The sequence below is a fragment of the Anomalospiza imberbis genome, chromosome 12 (genome assembly GCF_031753505.1).
Source record: "Anomalospiza imberbis isolate Cuckoo-Finch-1a 21T00152 chromosome 12, ASM3175350v1, whole genome shotgun sequence".
In the NCBI taxonomy this organism is placed as follows: domain Eukaryota; kingdom Metazoa; phylum Chordata; class Aves; order Passeriformes; family Viduidae; genus Anomalospiza; species Anomalospiza imberbis.
The window spans coordinates 1,389,014-1,410,516 of record NC_089692.1 but is presented as its reverse complement, the minus strand read 5'-3'; the positions used below and the strand labels follow the sequence as shown (position 1 = coordinate 1,410,516).

General features: G+C 41.0%; 1 protein-coding gene across 1 annotated transcript in view; it reads right to left on the bottom strand.

The window, feature by feature from the left end:
- The window catches only part of BEAN1 (brain expressed associated with NEDD4 1), a 51,797-nt gene that overhangs the window by 1,481 nt on the left and 28,813 nt on the right, over positions 1 to 21,503 (bottom strand). The window contains exons 3-4 of the mRNA XM_068202600.1: positions 11,539 to 11,748; positions 9,323 to 9,464 (exon numbers count right to left, since the gene is read on the bottom strand). Coding sequence (XP_068058701.1) covers positions 9,323 to 9,464; positions 11,539 to 11,748 — 352 coding nt within the window. The remainder of the gene's footprint in view (positions 1 to 9,322; positions 9,465 to 11,538; positions 11,749 to 21,503) is intronic.

The following is a 21,503-nucleotide window of genomic DNA, read 5'->3' as shown; positions in this document are numbered from 1 at the left end:
GTCTGTTCTGAAAACCCTGAATAGGGCTGCCAGATATTTCAGAAAACTCCCAGCATGTTAGGAAGTAGAATTGGGTTTTTTTACAGCATGTGGAAAAGATGTCACTCCAGCCTCTACTGAAAACACTGAAGCTTTCAAACATACATGGTAGCGTTTGAAAAGTTCTTAGACCTCCTTCAGAGATTGAGGACCTGATGTCCTCAACTCTCCTTGAGCTCCATGAGGGTAAAGAAAAGCCACTTATTGCAGGATTCCTATGAGCTGCATCTTTACTTAACTTACATTTTGCTGACCCAAAGCCCAGTGAATTTATTTAAAATCTCTCCTCAGGTTTTGACTGACTTAATCAGACTAACAGAGAGCACTCACTGGGTCTGTTAGCACAGGGGAAAAGTTTCCATTCAGAAAAGCACACAGCAATGGGAGTTTCAGGGTGGAGAATGTGGAAGCCTTCTGCCAAGACACAAAAGGGAAGAAGCTTCTCTGTCTCCTGCTTCTGGGAAATCTGCCACTGACCTAAAGGAGAATTGGGCACAGTGGGAACTGTTTCTTGCTGCTGTTACCTGATCATCTGCAGATGATTCCTCTGCCTTGGGTTTAATTTAATGCCTTTCCTGGACCACAATTCAGATTTGTAGAACTGAACTGCTGGCTGGAATAAACAGGGAAAAGATCCCTTGGGAAGGAGACTTTGAAGGGTCAAGTAAATGGTTGTGAGTTATGTTATTGAGGAGCTGGCATTTTAGTGTTTAGTTCTAAATATCAATGTATTTGTGTTGGAGCATTCTATTCTTCATACATATGATGAATAAAAATAATTATCTCTTTTTTCTCCAAAAGCAAGTAATGTTCTTTCCTCTCATTTTTGGCAATTAAGATCACATTTTAAAAACTGAGTAAGGTAGTAAAAAACACATGCCAGACTTTCAATTAAACAGCTTTTTGGCAGCTTCACAGCTGTGCCTACAGATTGTTGTGGCCACAGAGAGAATTACAAATAATTCAGATAGTTGTGGGTTTTGGCTTTTTTTAATACCTTTTGTATTTCATTATCAGTTTATGATCTTGATGTTCATTTCCTGTTTCTTTTCTATGCATGGGATCTTTGCTTGTAGAGCTGACATTGCAAACAGCTCCTGCTCTGTTTCTGCAGATAAGGTTCCTAGACTCTTTGGTGAGAGCAGAATGGACATGAATTAACGTCAAAAAAGAGTCTTCAACTTTGTATTTTTTCCTCTGTTTCCAAGTGTTTTGTGGGTTTTTTAATTTTTTTTTTTTTTGGTTTGGGGTTTTTGTTTATCTTTGTTTGTTTGTTTTGTGGTGTGATTTTTTTCCCCCTGTAAGTTTAACAGCCTTAGTACTTTGGTTGTGTTTTCTGACTGCTGTTATAGAGGCATTCCTGTAGGATAAATAATGCATTATCAACTCTATGAGCATGAATTTTATTTTGCAGTCTCTCCTTCAAGGAGACTTCAATATGTAAACTTATATGACTTCACAAGATCTTTTTTATTAAGAGAATCTAAGCAAGTATTATAAGAAGTAACACCAAGTCGGACAGGCATCCACAACCATTCTTCAAAAGATTTGAAGGATTACTTAGAAAAAATTTCAATAGCAATAATTTCTTGCAGATGATTAGCAAATATTGATGTGAGCGATGCTGGACTAAAACCTTACTGTTATTTTAAAATAAAGCCAAACCTTGATCCCCAATCTGGAGCTAAAAAGGCAAAAAGATTTGGGGGTGGTGGTGGAGGGGAGGTTGGGAGTTTTGTTTTGGTTTGGTTTTTTATTTTGTATTTTATGTGTGAGTTTTTTGTGGGCCAGATTTTTCCTGGTTTGGCTGCCTCAGTCAGAAGCTCCCAGTTTAGCTGGGGAGCACCAGGAACACCAGGGAAGTGGAAATGGAGGAGACAGAGGAAGGGGGGAGGTCTGAGACTGCAGCTCACAAATCATCAAATTGCAAACTCAGGAACTTCTAAGGGAGTGATACCCACAAAGGGGTGTGTGATGTGTGTGTGTACATATATATATGTGTGTATAGGTATATTTATATGTTTCTATATGTACATTTACACATATATATATGTTTTGCAACTGAAAGTGCAGGACCATGAAGTGGAAAACCAAAAATACTTGTTCATCTTTTATAAAACCCACCACAATAGTTATATTTTATCTGTCAGATTCACTTCTGTGAAGATACTGGACGTGTAACAAGTAGCTCAGGCTTGAAGTTCACTATAGCAGTCACAGGAAAATCCTTTTAGACAGGAAAGAAAATGCTTTTGGAAAGTCTTGTGTTACCATAACATAAATAAAGGAGCACAGGAACTCATTACACTGCGTCTTGTGGATACCAGCCCTGAAAAAATCCTTGGCTGTCGTACTTGTAGTAAATCCACTTTAATCCACTGCTTTCTAAAACTTGTATTATCTGGAGGAATAATTATCTGGGGTTCAGTATCAGCAGGCAGGGGGGAGAAGGAAGGGGTTACTGACCATGAAATGTGCTGCTGTCTGCATGGGTTTGGGCCTTGTTTTTGTTATAATACCTGCACTGCTGCGTTTAGATACACTATTGAGTTTTTAAGGGATAATTTCCCTGGGAAAAGCAAGGAAGGCTGATGTCTGTGAGCATCCTAGTGCAGGTAAATGTGATCTGCAGGGAGGGGAATGGTGCTCAAAAATGGCAGCAGCTCTCTAAGATGACCTTGCTGACTCAGAGCATGGCAGGAGGGGCAATAACTGTGAATTTGTTGGGTCTCATTGCAGTAAGTATCAGGATGGGTTTATTGCCAGGGAAATCCCAAAGAGCTTCTTTAACTGGCTGTCATTCATAAATTAGGAGCCCCTCTCTGGGGCAGGAAGAAGGTTCTGCTGACAGAACTTTTTAATATGCAAACAAGAAGTGAAAAAAGGCAGAGCTGGGAATGAAGAATTCTTTGTGCACTAGATATCTCGTGGTTCACTTTGTTCATTTGTTGTACGTTCTGACTCTGCTAAAATTGCTCCTCTTGCACTGTTTCCATTTTGCGTTCTTTTGAAAAAGGCAAACAGAACACCTGAAGCTGGAACATCTGTGTGCTGTCAGGCTGGAGCTGTGACGAAACAGCACAAAGGATGTTTCCATGATGTTGTTACCCACCAGAAAACCTGAAATTAGAACAATTGTGCTGTAACTCTCTGCAAGAAGGTTCAGATGAAAAACATAACGATGAGTCTGATGCCCATGTAGGCCGTTGAGCTGATGATGCTGAACTCTGCTTCTGTGATGGCACAATTTGCTCACAGCCAGCTTTGTAGGAGAGCACCCTGGAAATCTGTCCATGTGTCCTTTGAGGTGTGTTTTCCTAGAATGCATATTTTCTTTGGTGATTTATTATTACCATGGGGAAATGTATCAGTTTTGACAGAACTGCTTCTCTAATGACATTGTAATGAGCTAGGACATTTTCCTAGGTTTATTTTTGATCCTGACACTTTCCATTTGAGATTCTAATTATATACATATTTAGATTATATACATTATATACATTATTATACATTATTATATGTATAAATTATATACATATTTAGATACATATTTATTTTAATGTTTTTAAATAGTAAAAAATGTAACCCAAGGTGTTGTTCAAGTAAACATCTAGGGCTTAATTAACTATTGAAGAGACAGGAAAGGTGGAATTTAGGTTTTTCTGTCTTTTTTTTTCTGTTCATAGTTATTTCTGGAATTTTCAATTCCTCAGAACAACAATAGGACTGTTTGTGTCAATGAGGACTAAAAAGGCTACATCTCTGTTCTGCACTCTGTGTCAAAATAGTCTTAAGGAAATTATTACTTTGATGGATAAATATTCCTGAGGAAATGTGAAGTTCAGTGTAAGCTGTTTTCATGAAAACATATATCAGACAACATTTGGAATCAATATAATGCAGTTTCATCATAATTGTGCAGCTTTAAAGGATTGAAATAAATGTTTTAAATAAAACAAGTCATTCTAGGATGAAGATTTCATATGATACAATTCAGCCTGGTATTAATTTTATACACAGTAAGAACTCCTTGATCATCATCAGTGTTTGGTCTCTGGATTTCTGTAACCATTATACAGTAAAGGATGCTGGGCACTGACTGAGTAACAAAAATCATTTAAGTAAAAATTTGTAGCTTCCCAAGCCATGGAGTTAATTCACAAACAGGATTCTGAACACCATCACCAATTCTTGCACATCACCAGAACCTGCTGATGTCTGAGGAAGTTTTCCATTTGACAAGTTTTAGGATCATATTCCTATAAAGGGCTTTGCTTTAATTATTTCAGGAATGAATTCTGAGCAGGTGAAGGAAATACTGGCTGCAATATGCAACTGGGAAATCAGAGAAAAATACTCTGTTTTTTAAGTACAGTCATTAAAGATTTGACAGCTTTAAGTTGTGGTTGCTCTGCATGGCACTGTAGATTTCTGGTTAGAAATCCTTGGTGCTTCCCTTCCATCAGGGGTTGCTGCTTTCACTGCTGCAGGGGTTTTTATGCAGCAATAATTTGCATCTCCAGAGTGGAACTGTAAAGAGAGGCTGGTCAGAAGGTGCAGCCTCCCCACAGATATTTTTGATGACAGAAAGCAAAGGGAATTTTGTGTCTCAGCCTCCCAACACACAAGCTGAGGTGTGAGATCATTTTTGACTACAAAGACAAAAAAGAGAAAGGTGTGGATAATAAGGAGGAATGGAAACGCCAAAGAAAGAAACGCTCATAAAACAGCTGTAAACACAGTTAAGCTTGAAATAAGAAGTTTGCCAGAATAATTAGGAATTTACTTGTTTCTGTCCCTAATACTGATGAGGAACAGCACTGGGATGTGAAGGGAGGGGCTTTAGAGTGTTTGGGATTTGGAGTTAAAAGAATTGAGAGCTTTAGCTCATGTCATGATATCTAATGGAATGATAAACCTGTCATATTTCCAGTGGCATTTTTTACCTTACTAACTGAAAATCTCAGTGGGGGTATGGAAGTAAGAGCTGAACTTAACCCCAAATGTCCATCTTATGCTTTGCCAGCTGTCACTGTAATGTGGCAAAAGCTCCTCATCTGGTTTGCAGTCAGGAAATCAGCCTTAGCAAAGGAATACAGCACAATTCAGCAAGATGTTATGCCAGTTCCCTGCAAGCCTAATTCTGCCTTTCAAGAAAATCCAGGAGGCTGGCTTGGCTAACTTGGATCATCAGAAGTGGGGGATGGAAAAGAATGTCTTAAAAAAGAAAGTCCCTTAAGTAGGCTTTTAAAAAAATATATTTAAAGGTAAATTAGTGTCTGAGTTTAAGACAGGAGCATTTCCTTTTGCCATTTTAAAGTAATTTTTAAATTGATTTGCCCATTTAAACAATGCAGGCTGACCATGGTTATTGAGAATACTGGTATTTATCAAGACTAAATAAGACAATTTTCTCTAGAACAGATCCTATGTAGATTAGGCAGGTTGACCAGCTGAGGAAGAGTGAACCCACAAACAAACCCTCACACAATGTGATTTAATATGAATGCTGGGATAGAGGGGGCTGAATGGTTTTTATCCTTGTGTGCCCTGTGGGGAACATTGAGTGTGAAGTTTGGAGAGGATTTCTGTGGCTTCCATTGAAACCATTCCTGCAGGTGAATCCCTGCATCCTCCTGAGCAGTCATTCCTCAGGGATGTTCTGTGTCAGACACTCATGAGTCTCAGATGCAAAAGGCAATCATGGTTGCCTAAAGCTCTGTACATGCCCTTAATATCCAATCACTAAGGAGTGAAAAAGCACTTATGCAGTGGGGTGAGATGCATTTTCCCTGGCTACAAGGTGAGAAGTTGATAAAATTCCTTTCCTGCTGTGAAATCTCCTCATTGCTTAGATTTTACTGACTCTCCTAAAGAAAATGTAATAGCTTTTAATTTACTTGGACTTTGGTTGGTACTGTAATTCAATCCATTTCAAGCATGTGAGCTCAACTTATTTTTAACCAGCTTTCTTATTACATATTTGTAAGAAGATAATTAGCAACGCTCTCTAGAAGTGTGTGTAACAAAGAACTCAGCAGAGTGAACATGAGCTCATGATTTCTGTCTATAAAAGTTTCATCCCCACAGTGTCAACAGTGGGATTTTACTCACACCAGCACAGTGAATATTGAACAAAATGGCAGATAATGGATTTACAGGCTTTCCAGTGTTTCTTTCCAAGCCATATTGATCCTGATGATAGGTAAGATGTGGCAGGGAGATTGTGCTTGTCTTCTGTCCTGGTTGGATGTGTTCAGTTTGCTCATTTGGAGGGATTAGAATTCTGTGGTTTAGAACTGTTGGGAGATCACTTGGATCATCTTTCTCACACTGAGTTTCTTAGAAACAAAAGCTTTGCCATGTCTGGTGACACAGACTATGAAACATTAACTTCCAGCCCTGCTGCAAGTATCTGTACATATCAGAAATATGCTCTGAAATACAAACCCCTCATACTCTGAAACTCTTTGGTTCACACCCCCTGTATTTTGTCTTTATATTTCCCATCTACATCTCATGTAAAATCAATGTGACAGATGCTAGCACAGATCTGAGATTCATTAAAAAGCCATTAACTGTCCTAAAGGGATGTTTATAGATAGCAGCACTGTGTATTTTGGGCTGTCAAAACAAATTGACCAAATGGCTTCTCTGTAACCACCCTGCAACTACAGCAGGCTAATGACAAAATTCCATGCCTGACATCCCTCTAAATCTAATGCAAGAAAGGGGTTAGTGGAAGTGTCTGTGGGGATAATCACATTGAGTCACAAATGAAAATTGTGATTCAGAGATCAGAGCAAATACTAATATCCCAAGGCATTTTCATAGATTGATTTACCAGTTACATTTTTTTCTATAAATAGTATTTTATATAAACAGTTATTGGACTTCCAGCTGGAGAGTTGGGAGTGGGCAGGCCTGAACAGGGAGCTCTCCCTCAGCCACAGACATGGGGACTGACTCTGTGTTTCATCAGCCCTGCCCTTAAATCCCTTTTCCACTAATTCTGTGGTTTAAAGCTCAGCTATAAAATCTAACTAACCACCCCTTGACCAAATAAAGGTGTTGTGCTTTCTCCTGAAACATTTCTGGAGTGTGGTCTGGCAGGAGTGGTGTAAGGAGCTGCACACTCCTGTCTGGGTGCTGGAATAAAGGTGGCCTTGAAGCACCAGGTGGATGAAGGAAATTATCCTGGCAGCACCCACTGCTTTTAAGTCACTGAACTCTCTCACTTCAAAGATTTTTAAGGGTTATTTACCAGTGCAGTTGCTTTCCTCACTGCTCTTCATTTCCATTCTGCTGATGCCACAGCTGCATTATTAGCATTTGGCCATGCTAGTTTAGCTTTAAATTACATCTTGCCCTCCAGGAATTAGGAGGAGGAATTACATTCATTTAGGCAGTGCTATGTTTCAGTAAACCTACTCTTCAAAATATTATCATATGCAATGAGATTGATCCCAGGGAGTTAATATTTTAAATGCACAAGGTCAGGCGTGTCTTGTTTCTGCTTCCAGGCTACGTTATGCCATGCAAGAGAATATAAAAGGAGATGTACAGGAATTTCTCAGGCTTTACATAATGCAGTAATTCAGACAGTGCCTCTCACCCAGTGCTTTTCTAAACTGTTACAATGGTCTGGAGAATGCATTACTAGCAAGTTTGAAAGTGTCCATGTAGCTTTGCTTTCAGCCATCTGCTTTCCCTGAAGTTCCCCAAGTTGTGTTGCTAAGATATAAAATTTACTAAGATTTTGATGATTTGCCAAAGCTACTTTTTCTAAAATATTTAACTGCAATGGCAGTGAGAAAACAGCCAAACCTTTCACAATAATCTTTACTTTAGACGTGTGATGCAGAGCTGTAATTACTGGGGCGAGCAGTGTTTTCCAGTGTGGCCAGAGTGGATCCTCAGGGACACAGTCCACTCAGCCCAGCAGGGAACCTGGAGGAGGCAGTGACCTTTATGTGTCCCAGAATATTCTGAGAACAGGTAGGACACAATTAACCCTTGCCAGTCTTGTTACAGAGCCACTGCAGAATTTACTGCAAACTGTGGGTAATCTGTGCTGTCCTGTGTCACTCATCTCCTTCAAACACAACCCCGTAGAAATGGAAAAACCTTCTCTGCGTCTGTTTCAAACTACAAATGGAAGCATCCTTTGGTATAATCTTTGATGATCTCTCTGCTAAAGAAATATATTCTCAGTTTGTTCTAAGGAATCTGGCCAGCTGCCCACTCAGATTCTTGCTTAGGTGTCAGCTGGTTGCCTTTTATTAGTAAAGACTCGTAGGTGTGGGTCCAAAATCCAGTCTAAATTTCTAAGTGGATTTATATGAAATTCTACACATTTAGATGCCAGGCAGGCCCAGAGTAATTTCTCACATGTGAGCTTTCTGCTAAAATATTTACACAATCCCTGAAAGACCATTAATTATATAGGATGAGTTGGTAATACATAACTGCTGCTTGTAGAACACGCATAGAATAAACAAAGCAAAGATCCGTGTCTGGTGTGCTCATAGTGCTGAGCTGCTCTATATCACATTCAGAAAAGGGCTGGTCTTATAGTGCTTTGACTCAAAAAGAGTCTTCTTAAAAGGAAGAAGGAAAAAAAAAAAGAAAAAGAAAGGGGGACATGGCTGTTCAATGTCTGTTAGCTGATTGTAAGACACAGCACTACAGAAAGCTTGAAGTGATGTTCTGCTTAAAATGATTTCTGTTGGTTCACTGGAGAGAGTAACTGAATTCCTTCATTTCTGGACCTCAAGGGGTCTGAGGCCCAAAAAGGAGATACCCATGGCCCAAAGTGCAGCTCCTGTGGCTCAAGAGGCTGTTCCTGTACCCTGTGTACGTGAACACACCATTTAGGAGCTGCTGTATAATTTCTGGAATTTTGTTTTTCTGTTTCGTCTGATCTCAACACTCTCAAGGTCAGTAATAAATGTAACTTGGAAGATCTTGGGAAAAGTATGCATTTTTGACTTTGAAACTTTGACCTGTAAATGCATTTCTTTCAAAGAAAGATTTTAAGTAATTCTACTTGTGTGTTTCATTAGTATATCATCACTATGATAAATGTTAATGTGAATATCACTGAATGAGGATTTCTGTCCACATCTTTATTTAGTAAAACTATATTCTGCTAAGGAAAACTTGAACTTACACTCAAGCTAAACAAGGTCTGTCTGTATTCAGAGTTTGTGTCAGCTGAATTTTTGTAGTAGGCTTTTCCAGTGCAGGACTGTAACCCTGAGAATGTCAGGCAAGTGCTTACCATGGAGGTGGATCAGGATACATGATGTTCACCTGAGAAAGTACATCCAGGTAGGAGTCAAAATCACAGGCTGGGGGGAACTCCTCACTGCAGGTGGATCTCAGCTCTGCAGAGGAGCCGCCGTGGGAGGAACCGTCTGGAGCTGCAAAACAAGAATTTATATTGTCTGCTCTTCTCCTCTGTGCTTGATCCTCTGTCACTCATTTATAACATTGCCACAAGTCAGAAAACAAACCCTTTCTGAGGCAAAGGAGTTGTGGGTATTTTGGAACAATCACTTTTCATGGGATATTCTTATTTCTTTAAGAGTAAATGAAGCTCATCTGTAGATGAACTGTGGTGTTTCAGGCTGTGGCACAGGGCTTTAGTGCTGTCCTTCAATGCAGTTGGAAGTTCCAAAGCCTTTCTTGGGCCTCAAAGGCTGAAAAGGAGTGTGGGTTCTACCATGTGCAGCTTCAGATGTTTGGGGGGTAACTGAAATTCCAGCAGTTGCATCTGTGGGAAGTTTGTCCATTCTGGGAGGGGTGTAAAAGGAGGGGCAGGGATTTAATTGCTGAGAAAATGTTGCTCTCAATAAACACTGACAAAAATGGGGAAAGGTGAAAACTAGCACAGAAAAATCATCCTGCTGCCTGCTCCAGGGATTTCTTAATGCTTCCATGCAAGAGCTTCCCAGCTCCACAAATACTGAGAGTTTAGTGCTATTTTCTGTGTTGGAGGATAATTAGTGTATGTGTGTGTCCATGTAACATAGTGTGGCACAATTTAGTTTAGGATTATTCTTTTGAATATCTCCCCAAATATGCTTTTCTTTTCCATTTCTCTAGCATCGTTATATCTAACAAGGAGTTTGAAAGTTTTCCTTTCTGTTTTTACCTGGCTCTAGGCTTTTTCAAGGAGATGAAATCATCAGAGTAGTAGATTTAAACACAGTGATTAAAGCTTAATGGTCAGTATTTTATCATGCCAAAATATTGGGTCAAACAGTAACTCCAGTTTGGGTTTAACAATTTAATCCTCAATGTAGCTGCTGAAAATTAGGAAAATTGATATTACTGTAATAGTAGACATTAGTTTTCTGGATTTTGTTTTTATTTTCCCTCTGTAGGTTGCCATGGGAGTTTGCATTTCAATTTATTTGGACTCTAAATTTTATTCCCAAAATACAGACATTATAAACTTTTCTGGATAAATATTTCTGGAAAAGCAAAAAAGAAACTATTCCTTGCTCTAAGGGGACAAACTGATCCTAGGAGATTTGTTTAGTTTAGACATAAAAATTCCTGGTCCAAATAACTAAATTAAGTTCAATTGACTTCAATGGATGCTTAATTTACCTCAGTGAAAACAAGATTTAAGCCAATGCATTTTTATGTGGCTCACTATTATTGGCTTTTCTATATAAATAAAAAACCCCTCAATGATATGCACAGAACTGCACCCATAACAAGCTGCAGGTAGAGGAGCTTGCTCACAGTGGATGTGGTTGTTGATGCTCCACCCTTTATCATTGGAATTTTTACTGTCTGAAGAATTACACAGTGACTTTTAAAACTGTTTTTCCCTTAAATAGAAACAATCTTTTGTCATTTTCTTGACAAAGCAAAGCCCAAAAGGGCTGAAAACACGACTCTAAAATTAACTCCTTGATACTCCCAAATTATCTTTAAGGTTTTTTGTTGTGTGTTGGATTTGTTTCATGGGTATTATTTTGGTTAGGAGGTAGGAATTGGCAGCTTTTTGAGTCTCTAACGATGATGGCTGTGGTAACACGGATGTCATCAACGACACTGTTAATGATGGTGACAATTAATGATATTTGGGTGCCCTGTTCTGTTTCCAGGCAGAAACTCACTTTTGCCCTCAGGCAAACAGCATCTGCCCAGTGATTGTTGTAGGCTGGTGAGCTTGGCTGAAATGAGAACAGCTCTGCCTTTACAAGAAATAGAAATTACAGCAAATGCTGCACCGAGGCTGTAGGGGGATGTGAAAATGCAACAGAGAATAAATCTCATCCCACACCGAGGGAAATAAGCTGTTCAGGAGGTGCTGTCAGCACTGGCTGAGTTCTGCTAACCATGATCGGTGTGGGAACCCAGCGCAGAGCTGCCATTCCCGTGCCGAGCTGCCGCGGCCGATCCCACGGCTGAAGGCCATTTCCCACCCCTGCCCGAGGCCGGGTGTGTTGGGGCCCTCGCCCCGCTCAGGCCCCTTACCGTCCGCAGCGCCGCGGGCCGGGCGGGGCCGGCCGGCCCTGCTGTCCCTGCGCAGGCTGCCCACCACGATGGTGGCGCAGGACAGGAGCAGCACCAGCCCGATGACCACCCCTGCCACCAGCAGCGGGGACACCAGCAGGCTGCCGTCACCGCCGTGCTCCCCGCGGCTCGGGAAGGCGCTGGAAGCGCTGCTCCGGTTCGAGGCAATTGCTGTGCAAAGAATGAGAGAGAGAGGAAAAATGTGTCACTTGTCACAGGGGTCCACAGAGCCTCACACATAGCCACCGAGCCCTGCTCGTGAGGAAATCCCGGCCATTCCCTGATTCTGGGGCTGCCAGGAGCTGACTCCAGCGGGGACACGGGCAGTAGCTGCCCTGCTTACTGGGGGTATCGTGCTGGAGCCAGTGCTGCATGATCCGTCATTGTAATGGCTTCTTCCTGCCAAGGTTCCTTGCAGCATGGACTGACTGACGCTGAGAGAACTGAAGTGCACAAGGAGCAAAGTGGAAATTCCAAAAGGTGAGCTGCAAGAGGAACAGAGGAATTGCCTGTTGTCAGGGGTGTAAGAAGGCTCCAAGGTTTTGCAGAGAAAGTTTTGGGCAAGAATGAGCCACAGGAGCCTGCTTTTGTGGCAGACAGCTTGCTCTGGTTTGTGAGGGGAGTCAGCATCCCAAGAAACTGATTTGTAGTGAGGGAGACTCATCCAGAGTGGGATTGTTTGGTTGCAACTGCTTTACTCTGGTAAAAAAAAAAAAAAAATCTTTAAATGTACTATTTGTGTTCAATAATACATCTTCTTAAAGGAGAATAACTCCAGTAATTTATTGCCAAGTCAAACATGCTTTTGAGACAAGCCACAGAGACAGTATCAAAGATTAAACAATAGCATTCCCTTAGAGAAACAACTGATAGCATGATTATACATGGGAATTAATCGCCCAGAGATGTATTTATGGGAGATTGCATTGCTAATGGAGGGGAAGGTAAATAGAAGAAATTATGGGAAAAATGATTCAGGATTTTAGCAGATAGAATCCCCCTCTCACCTCCTAAAAAAGAAAAAAAAAACTTCTCATTAGCTGCTCAGCATCAGTAAACCAAAATTTTATTGATGCAGAAAAATTGCAGGAGATATCATATACCAAGCTTGGCTGTTGAATCTGGCCTGGATGTATTTTTTTATCTGGCTATGTGCCAGTTGAACAGATACAGAATTTATTTCCTGATGAAATCAAGGATAACAAAATTTTCTCTTTTGAGTATTCTGTGGAGTGAGTATGTGTTTAAGGAAGTGCAGTGCTGTTTACAAGGATAGATGTTATCAGAGAGTTCTCAGTAAGGTTTGCTCTTTTCCTTTGGGAGACACCTTTTGATGTTTTGCAGTCACAATCAGTTTAGAAAGAAGACAATGGCTCCAAGCCAGTGTATACTATAATTGGCTGATGCTTGAGCCTGAGAGAACCAACTAGAAACAAACACATGACACCAGGGGAATTAGCAGGTAGAGGAGTATTGTTAATTTTCTGGAAGCACTTGACTGTTAGCTGAGGATCTTCATAGGCATTTAGGACAGACAGCCAAGAAGTGTGCTGAGCTTTCACCAAGTATCTTGTGCCAAAAACCAAGACTGAATTTTCTGAGAACTGATCTGATGCTGTAGTGTTAAATCAAAGGTTATGGACAAATGTCCTACTTAATTCTCAGTGAAAAGAAGTTTTGGGTGTGGGATATGTTTGGGGGATAAGGCCCTTGTGCTAGAACTCAAGTTCCCAAAACTTTACAGAATTTGAATTGTGTTTCTCATTTGTACATTTTTTAGCTATCTCTGTTGGTAAGGTGCCCAACACCCCTCACTGGCTTTCCATGGCCTTGTTTTTTCAGATTTTTGCAAATTCTGCCTTTGAGACATGCAAATATCACAGCAGTGGCAGTTTAAATCCTGGCTGCAGGGATTAACACCTGAACTGGAAGTAGTGGCAGGTAATTTATTGGTAATTTTGGCTGACTTTATAGGTAAAAGAAGAATCACCTTCATTATCAGCATGATGAGAATGTGAGCCTGGGGTGTGAGGATGCCCCACACACTGTCAGGCTTGTGGTCATCAATTTAATGTCAAATAGCAATGAAATGGAATTGGTGATAACTGCTGTCAGGTGGGGAGGAAGGAGGCTGCAGTGAGTGCTTTCAGATCTTTAAAAACTTGGGACAAATTTGGAATGATCCTCTAAACAGGAAGGGCCTGGGTTAGGAGATTTATTTTTTCCAGTTGTGGAAGCCAGCTGGAATATCTACACTCTGACTATTTGGGAGATTCCTGTGGTGCCCCTCAGTGTGAGCACTGATATTTGGACCTGTTTCGCATTATAGAAGTTTACAGCTTCAAATTACTTCAGACAAACAATACTCTCCTGCACTGGTATTGAGGTGGTGTGGTTTAGTTCAAGGCACCCCATTTACCCACCACATTCTCAGGGCTTCCTTGGCTGTCCCAAGTCCTGTCTGTTTTATCTATTGTTTCTCACCAGTGTGAATCTTTCTGGTTTTTTTATGCTTTTAATCTATCTGAACCCAGTCCCTCATATAGACAAGTTATAGTGCAACATTGCTTTTATTAGAAGAAATGAATGGGTCCCCTTAGCCCAGCTCCTAACACAAAATGTACTTGATAAACTTCTCCGGTGGCACCTTTTTCAGTTTGACACTGTGAGTCTGATCCTCCAGACTTTACTACTGTGACAAAAAACAGCAGACTGAGATGCTGCATTGATATAAATCCTTTGGGTTTGAATTTTGGGGGCGTGAAGAGAGATGTTTATATTACTTTTGGCCAAAAAACACATTGTAATTTTTCTTCTCTTATCCAAAACCATATTCTTTTGATAAACTGTGCATTTCTCCATGTAAAAATGCTATGGTTTTCCTTCAGAATATAAGTATCTGCAAATATATGTGAAGTCCATAAATACAATACCAGTAACAGAAGGCTAACACTTTTGTTTTGAGGTTAATTGTATTTGTTCCCATGAAACTGCAAATTATAAACAATATATACATAAATATGTATATTTTATATCTAATCCTCTAAATATGAATTATGTTGGATATACACACCATGGCTTTTACCCATGATAGGAGCTGTGTACTACTGTACACCACTGGCACAGGGTTGGCAGAACGCTGACGTTAGAGTGAGCACTAGTGCATAATTCCTGAGCTGTCCATTCAGTGTCAGACAATAAATTAGCATTTTCAAAAATCCCTTAAATATCACAATATATTACTTTACTCAGTGGTCCTGCATCTCAACAAATCAATTGGAAAGTAAGTGAAGGAGGTGTAGAACAGGCTGACTTTCTGGGTGCATATTGTTCTTTCTTAGTTCTGCTAACCTGTCTTTGAAGGGACAGTGACCCCTCTCTAACTTGGCCATAAGTAATGGGGAAGTTTCAGCTGGGTCACATCTTGGCAGGGTGAAATGTGCAGACATGTCCTGGGAGCTTGGCTCACTCAACATGCAGCCCTTTATTAGGAGTGGCTTCTCCCTTCCTCAATGCCTTTCACCTGCTTGTACCTCAGAGGAGAGAGAAGGGAAGCACCTCCACACAAATGAGTTTCTTCTCTCCACACTTTGTTGAGTTTGGTGGTGGCGTCTTGTTCTGTTTCCTTTTGTCCTGAAGGCACATCAGCTCTAGTGAGGCTGCAATGGCCTCTGGAACTGATGGGCTTTGAGATGATTTTAGAGCTGGATCCTGCTAAGATAACAAAATCTCTTCCCCTGGTTTCCAATGTATCATCTTAATAAGGATGGTAATTCATGTTATGACTGATGGAGAGGATGAGACGTGGAGTGGTTTTGTTTCCCAGGCTAAAAAGTGCATGACCAGCTCCTGAAGGAGTGCTGATGTGTTGTTCTGGAAAGATTTTGTGTCTAGAATCATCCACCTCTTCATCCCTGTGAGCCTGGGATTCTCCTTCCTGAGGGCAGGGTGGGCTTGGTGCTGCCTTGCTGAACTAGAGCTGAAGCACATGGACAGAACAGGAGTATTCCTTGTACCCGCTGGTCAGTTAAACTGTTTGGGATGGTGATCCAGCACCTCCCAGCACCCTTAAAGGCACTGCACTGACACAGGGCACAGGGCTGGGAAGGAGCAGTGGGAAGGTCAGTTTAGGATTGTGCACAGCACCCTCTGTAATCCTTTGGTCTTCAAATGATTGCAGCAAAGCATCTCAAACACCAAATCAACTCAAAGCACGTTTCTGATATCCTTCCTTTCTCATTCCCTTGGATTATGCAGTCTCTTTATCCAGGGAAGGTGAGTTACAGATGTCAGGAAGGAGCTGAGAGCAGATACACCAAATCAGTGCAATGATCCATGATTTTGTTGATTCTGCCTTTATGAACAGTTCCTGTTTGAAGATGGTTTAGTCTGGCCAAGACTGACCAGCTGGACCCTGCCCTTGCTGCTACTCTGGGAGATAAATCTCTGGAAATCAGCAGAAATTGCACTGATTGTTTCTGTGGCACAGGAAAGGAGTAAGAGAGGTGTAGAACAAAAAAAAAAAAAAAAAAAAAAAAAAAAAAAAAAAAAAAAAAAAGGGTTTGGATCACAGGAGCATTCCTGCAGCCAGGGGAGAGGAATGTTACTCAGGCATTGAATCCAAGGGCCCACAGGAGCTGAACCTTAAATTAACTAAAAAGAAATGTCTCTGTTGGATTCAGAGCTATTCCACTGGTTCCTGAGGAAGGCTGAAACTTCACCACTTAGGCTTGATAAATGCCAGGGTGTCATCTGCTTATGGGTCTAAAAGAAAGCAATGAGGATGCTCAGAACAGGGCAGGCTATTTGTCCTTTTGTATTTCTCTTATTCTCTTATAGAAAAGTTGAGAAATGAGTGGATGACCAGAACAGTCTGGGAAATGCCCTCTCTATAAAGCAGTTTTACACCAGCCAGACAAATAGTATGGGAAAAGGAATTTTCAGTTCAGGAGGCCCAGGAGCATGTTTGGTTCTCTCAAACACAGTTCTGTTCTTCAGGCTTTTCTGCTTTCCACACAGAAAATTAAACTGCCTCTTAAGCTACAATGGATGTTCAATAATAACTCTATAGGGAGTGCTTCAAACTTTTACCTTTTATCTTCTTATCTGCTGGAAATGACGCTTAACAGTTATTTGACAAAGTCAATGAATAGATAATTTTTTCCTGTCAGTTGCTGCACCAATGACATTTTAACAGTTTCCAAAGCAGATGATATTCATTATTATTTCTAAATTTGAGGTAAATCTTCCTATACAAATGGTTAACTAATCTTGCCTGTTCATTGCTGCTGTGGGAGATACCTCAGCATAATCCAAGCCCCCACAAATGCCATTAACCAGGCAGCACCTGTGAATTCACACTCAGTTTCTCTGCTGCTCTCTGCAGTTCAAGGGTATTTGAACTTTTTTTTTTACTGCATATATAGCTTCTAATCAGAATTAAAACTTTTCACTGATTAATAGTAAAAAATGAAAACCTTATTCAGACCTGAGACTGTGCTAGGGATGGCTCAGTTTTATCTGAATGTGGGACATCCTTCCAGGTACAAAAGCTGCCCATGACCTTGGGGAGCTCCTCCAAGGCAGACAGGGTGGTCTCTCCCCTGAAACAGCAAACTCTGCTTTTCATCCTGTCTTATGCCTATCAGATAATGACTTTCTCTCTTCTTGCACTGACATCCTTATTATAGAGCCAGAATGAGGAAGACTGGATCACCAGCAGCCTGCAAATTGAGAATGTCAGAAGCAAAGAGAATGTGGCTGCAGAAGGGCTCAGGAGATAAATCTTTTCAGCTGCTGTGGCTTTAGGGTATTATGTTGATATCACAGCAGCTTGTATAGGTGCTGTTTCAAATTAACAGGAAAAATCTTCCAATTTTCAGATCCATGGTCTCTTTTATCAACATGATAAATACCACTGTAGGGAAACAAATTACTCTGCAAATATAACAGCCCGCTTTCTGATGGACAAGGAATATTTTCCCCCTGTTTTCTCATATTCAAACAACTTGGAACTAATACAGTTTTATAAGCAGGACCCAAAGCTATTACTTTTCTCAGAAACTCTGTATTGGAGCTTGGAAATAGGTATGATGAGAATTCTTTTTTATCCATTAAAGTTACTTTCATAAGCTCTGATCCAGCCTAGCTTGGTAGTGACTTGAATAGGGCAAACCCTATAATTTTTGGTTTTTCTTATTGTGGGAAACTGCGGGGTTTTTTGGCACACAACTTTCTCATATAAAACTTTGGGAAAATGTTGCAATATAATAATATTTTTAAGGTTTGAAAAAATATAATGGGCAAATTATTTTATATTTTACCTTATCAGTCTGCTTGAACTATGATCTGGATGTCTCATGTCTAGTCTTTAGGAGGCTGAGCTCTGTCTGAACTGTATTTAATGTTACCTAAAGAGGGTAGGTGGCAGCTCATGGGACATGGAGCCCAGGTAGGAAACATAATCTATATTGGGGCAACAAAAAACCAAACCCAAACCAAAAATCCAAACCCTTCCACAGAGAAGTTCCTTTCCATACAAACCTTTCTCTCAACCTCCACAGAGAAAATGGGAAGGAATGGTGAAATTCTTGCCAGCTCAAACAGTCACAACTGGCAAGCACCTGACTTGTGCACTTTGTGCATGTATGAATCTCCAAATCAGTTATCCACTTCTGATCACCATTAAACTGCCTCACATTTATGACTGTTTAAATGATGGGAGTTTTGTATTTTCCTGGTGTTTCAATGAATTGTTCCACTGGCTCTATTAGTCATCTTTAGCAATCCTTACCCTGCTCTCAGGGTTTAAAGCTCTATAATGAAGATCCATCTGCAACTAAATGTTGAGGCTGAACTGAGCTTCAGGAACCAGATCTACCTTCTGTACACAACCCCAGCACTCCTCCTACAGTGCTTGTGTCCTTGTGCTGTTTCTTATTTAGGGCTTTTCATATCAAAATTAATCCAGTTTCTTTTTCCAGCTTCCTTGCCAGTCTTCAGTAGGAGTAATCTACTGAAAAAGCACATAGAGGAATGACTGATTTTTACTGCTTAGATAATAATGATGACTGGAATACTGATCCAGGGGGTTGTGTAAGGAACAGGGTGCTGAGATAGAAACCTGTTAACAAACACTGGGATCCCAGGATCTTCCTTTAGGAGGTGGTATCACATGTGATCTATCTCGGCCTTTCTTTCAAGGTGACATGAATTTTTAAAAATAATTAAAATGGTTTGCAGTGGTGTTCTGCACTCCCACATGAGTTATGGTGATGGTGTTGCAGAGTACATAAAGCCTCTAGTGTGATTTATATCATCATTTGTATCTGTGAAAGCTCCAGGAGTATCTGTCTGCATAAATCAAGGGGTTTTCTCATACCATTAAGAAATTATTTAATTCCTTCAGATTTCATCTGAACAGGACTAGGATGTGTGCTTAGACAGATGCAGGGATGTCAATAGTGGCAAGTCAGATATTGATTCTGGAGACAATTTCAGTCACCTGGGTTCTTTGTTGCTAAAGGAGCCACTGAAATACAAGGACATAGAGAGATCTGTGGAAATGAAACACTCAAACATTACTGTTCAGAAGCCTGGGGGGAAATCCCTGTTGCTACTGTCAAACACCCATTTGGTGCAAGGACTGGTCACTGGGAGTGCAGAACTGGCCACACGGCCCAGGACCATTCTCTGATGTCTGCAGTGTCTGGGGGTGTTTGATGCACACCCTCCACCATGCCTTGTGTGTGTCCAGCAGGGCTGAGCCAGGCTGGCAGAGCAGAGGAGACTCACCCTGAGGGGCTGGCAAAGCTGGCAGGGAAAGCTGACAGGCTGTGGGGTGTCTCCTGGGGCAGCAGAACATTCTGCTGCCTTGCACACAGAGCTCCTGTTACAGGCTCCACACAGTTCCTTCCTCTAAATAATGTAATGATGGTTGCTTTTCATTTGAGGTGGCAGGGGAAAGACTTTAAAACCAACCAAAAACTCCCCCTAAGCCAAGTGTAGCCTTCAGGAAAGGACATATATTCATCTCCAATATAAACTGCAGTGTGTATATGTGAATATTTACAATAGGAAACGCAGTTCCCACTTCAAGACCTGTTTCTGCAGAGAGTTACCACAAACATCTGCATGAGCTCCAGCAGCTCTGTGCGTGCTGGGAGTCAGAAGGGCTCTGAGCTGTCCCCAGAGAGAAGGCAAGCAGAGAAAGACTGAGATTTACAGATCCCTGAGAATCAGCTGTGCTTGCTGCACTGTTCCCTCTCCAGGCAGCTGACAGTCCAGGCTGTAGGTATTCCAAACTGTTCTTAAAGGGAAGCTGTTTATTGTTCTCAAAGATGATTTAAATTTAAGGGAATATTTCTAAAGGAACAGGAATTGCAGTGTGCATAGTTCTACACTGCCACCCAGTCAGACTGAGAGAGAGTCATAATTGAGGGATACAGAGTCAGGCTGGAGCAAGAACTTGGGCTTTTTCTGTGAGCACACTCTTCTGGAGATTATACTAAATTTAAATAATTATACATGATGGGAAATTTGATTAAATTTTGAATCCAAAGGATTTATAAATCCCTTTGTAATGAATGGTGCTGCACATAGATGAGAACCCCTGTGATGTCCTCAGAGCACCCTGGGCAATGCCTTAACCTGGAACACTGGCTGGGTTTTGTGGCCTTTTGAACAAAAGGCACCAGAAAATGGTTCGATCCCAGAAAATAAGTGTGCCCAGCAGGGGTGCTTCTAATAAAACTGTCTAAATAAAAGCTCTTGTAGGGATACTGCCTGGATGTATCCAGGGATACCATCCAGCTCCCACCTTCTTGAAGTTCAGGCTGTGTTAAAGGTCACTAACTATTGCTACTTTCTATTAATATTCCCAGTGGAAATGCGTCTGTTAAATTGTTCCCATTTACCCACTGGAAAAAAATAGAGAATTTTTGAACAAAGCTATGGGATTCTTGGTTGAGAAACTGGTATCTAGGCTGATATTCTATCCCCTTTCAAGTGCATGGGTAGACACGTGGAGAAAGAAACAACATTGTAATAGAAAAGGAAATAATTTCTGTCCCTGTTGTCCTGATCCCACATGATCACAAAGGGATTTTAATCCACATGCTTGCTAACAGCAAGGGCTTTTACATTGTGGATTACCAAATTTGAAAAAATGGAACCCCTTCTTCAGTTTCCTCTCACCTGCCTTAATTATTCATTTTAACTCCGTGCTGCAGATTTGGGTTACCTTGTTAGGTGCTTAATGAGGCTGAGAGGACCCACATGGTGTGGCCAGTTAAGTAGTTCTATCCAAATTACCTAAACATTCTTCTTCCCTACCTGAAGGCAATCTTGCATTAAAGGAGAATCAGAATGTCCTTCAGTAAGAGAGCAATCTAAAGAGTTTGCATCAGGAGATTGATAAACCCCATCTCAAAGAGACTGATAAACTCAGATTTGTAAATTGTATTCTCCAGCTGTTAAGGGCACTCAGAGTTGCTGGACACACTGCTCTTCAGTTCTTGTGGGAATGGATGAACCTCTTCAGTTTCTGGTGCATGAACAATCAGATTAAGAGACATTCAGTTTAAAAACAAGCTGAAATTTTCTATTCTCTGCATTAGTAGACAAAGAGTTTCTTGTGAAGAAACTGACAGCATGAAAATAGCTCCTGTTTCATAGGACACTGTAGAAACACAGGTGTGTGAGCTGCAGAAAAATGAGTGCTGTTCTGTAAAAGGCTTGCTCATGGAAGTGATGGAGCACTGAATGGAATAAAAGAGGGAAAATGGTGCTCCAGGGCTGGTAGAGCGCTATCAAAGGCATGCACAGCACGTGGGATATGTGCTCTGAGCTGGACACGCTGCAGGATGACCTTACAGGGAAGGGCTGGGGGAAAAGCCTGTCCAGCAGGGGAGTCCCAGGCTCTGAAC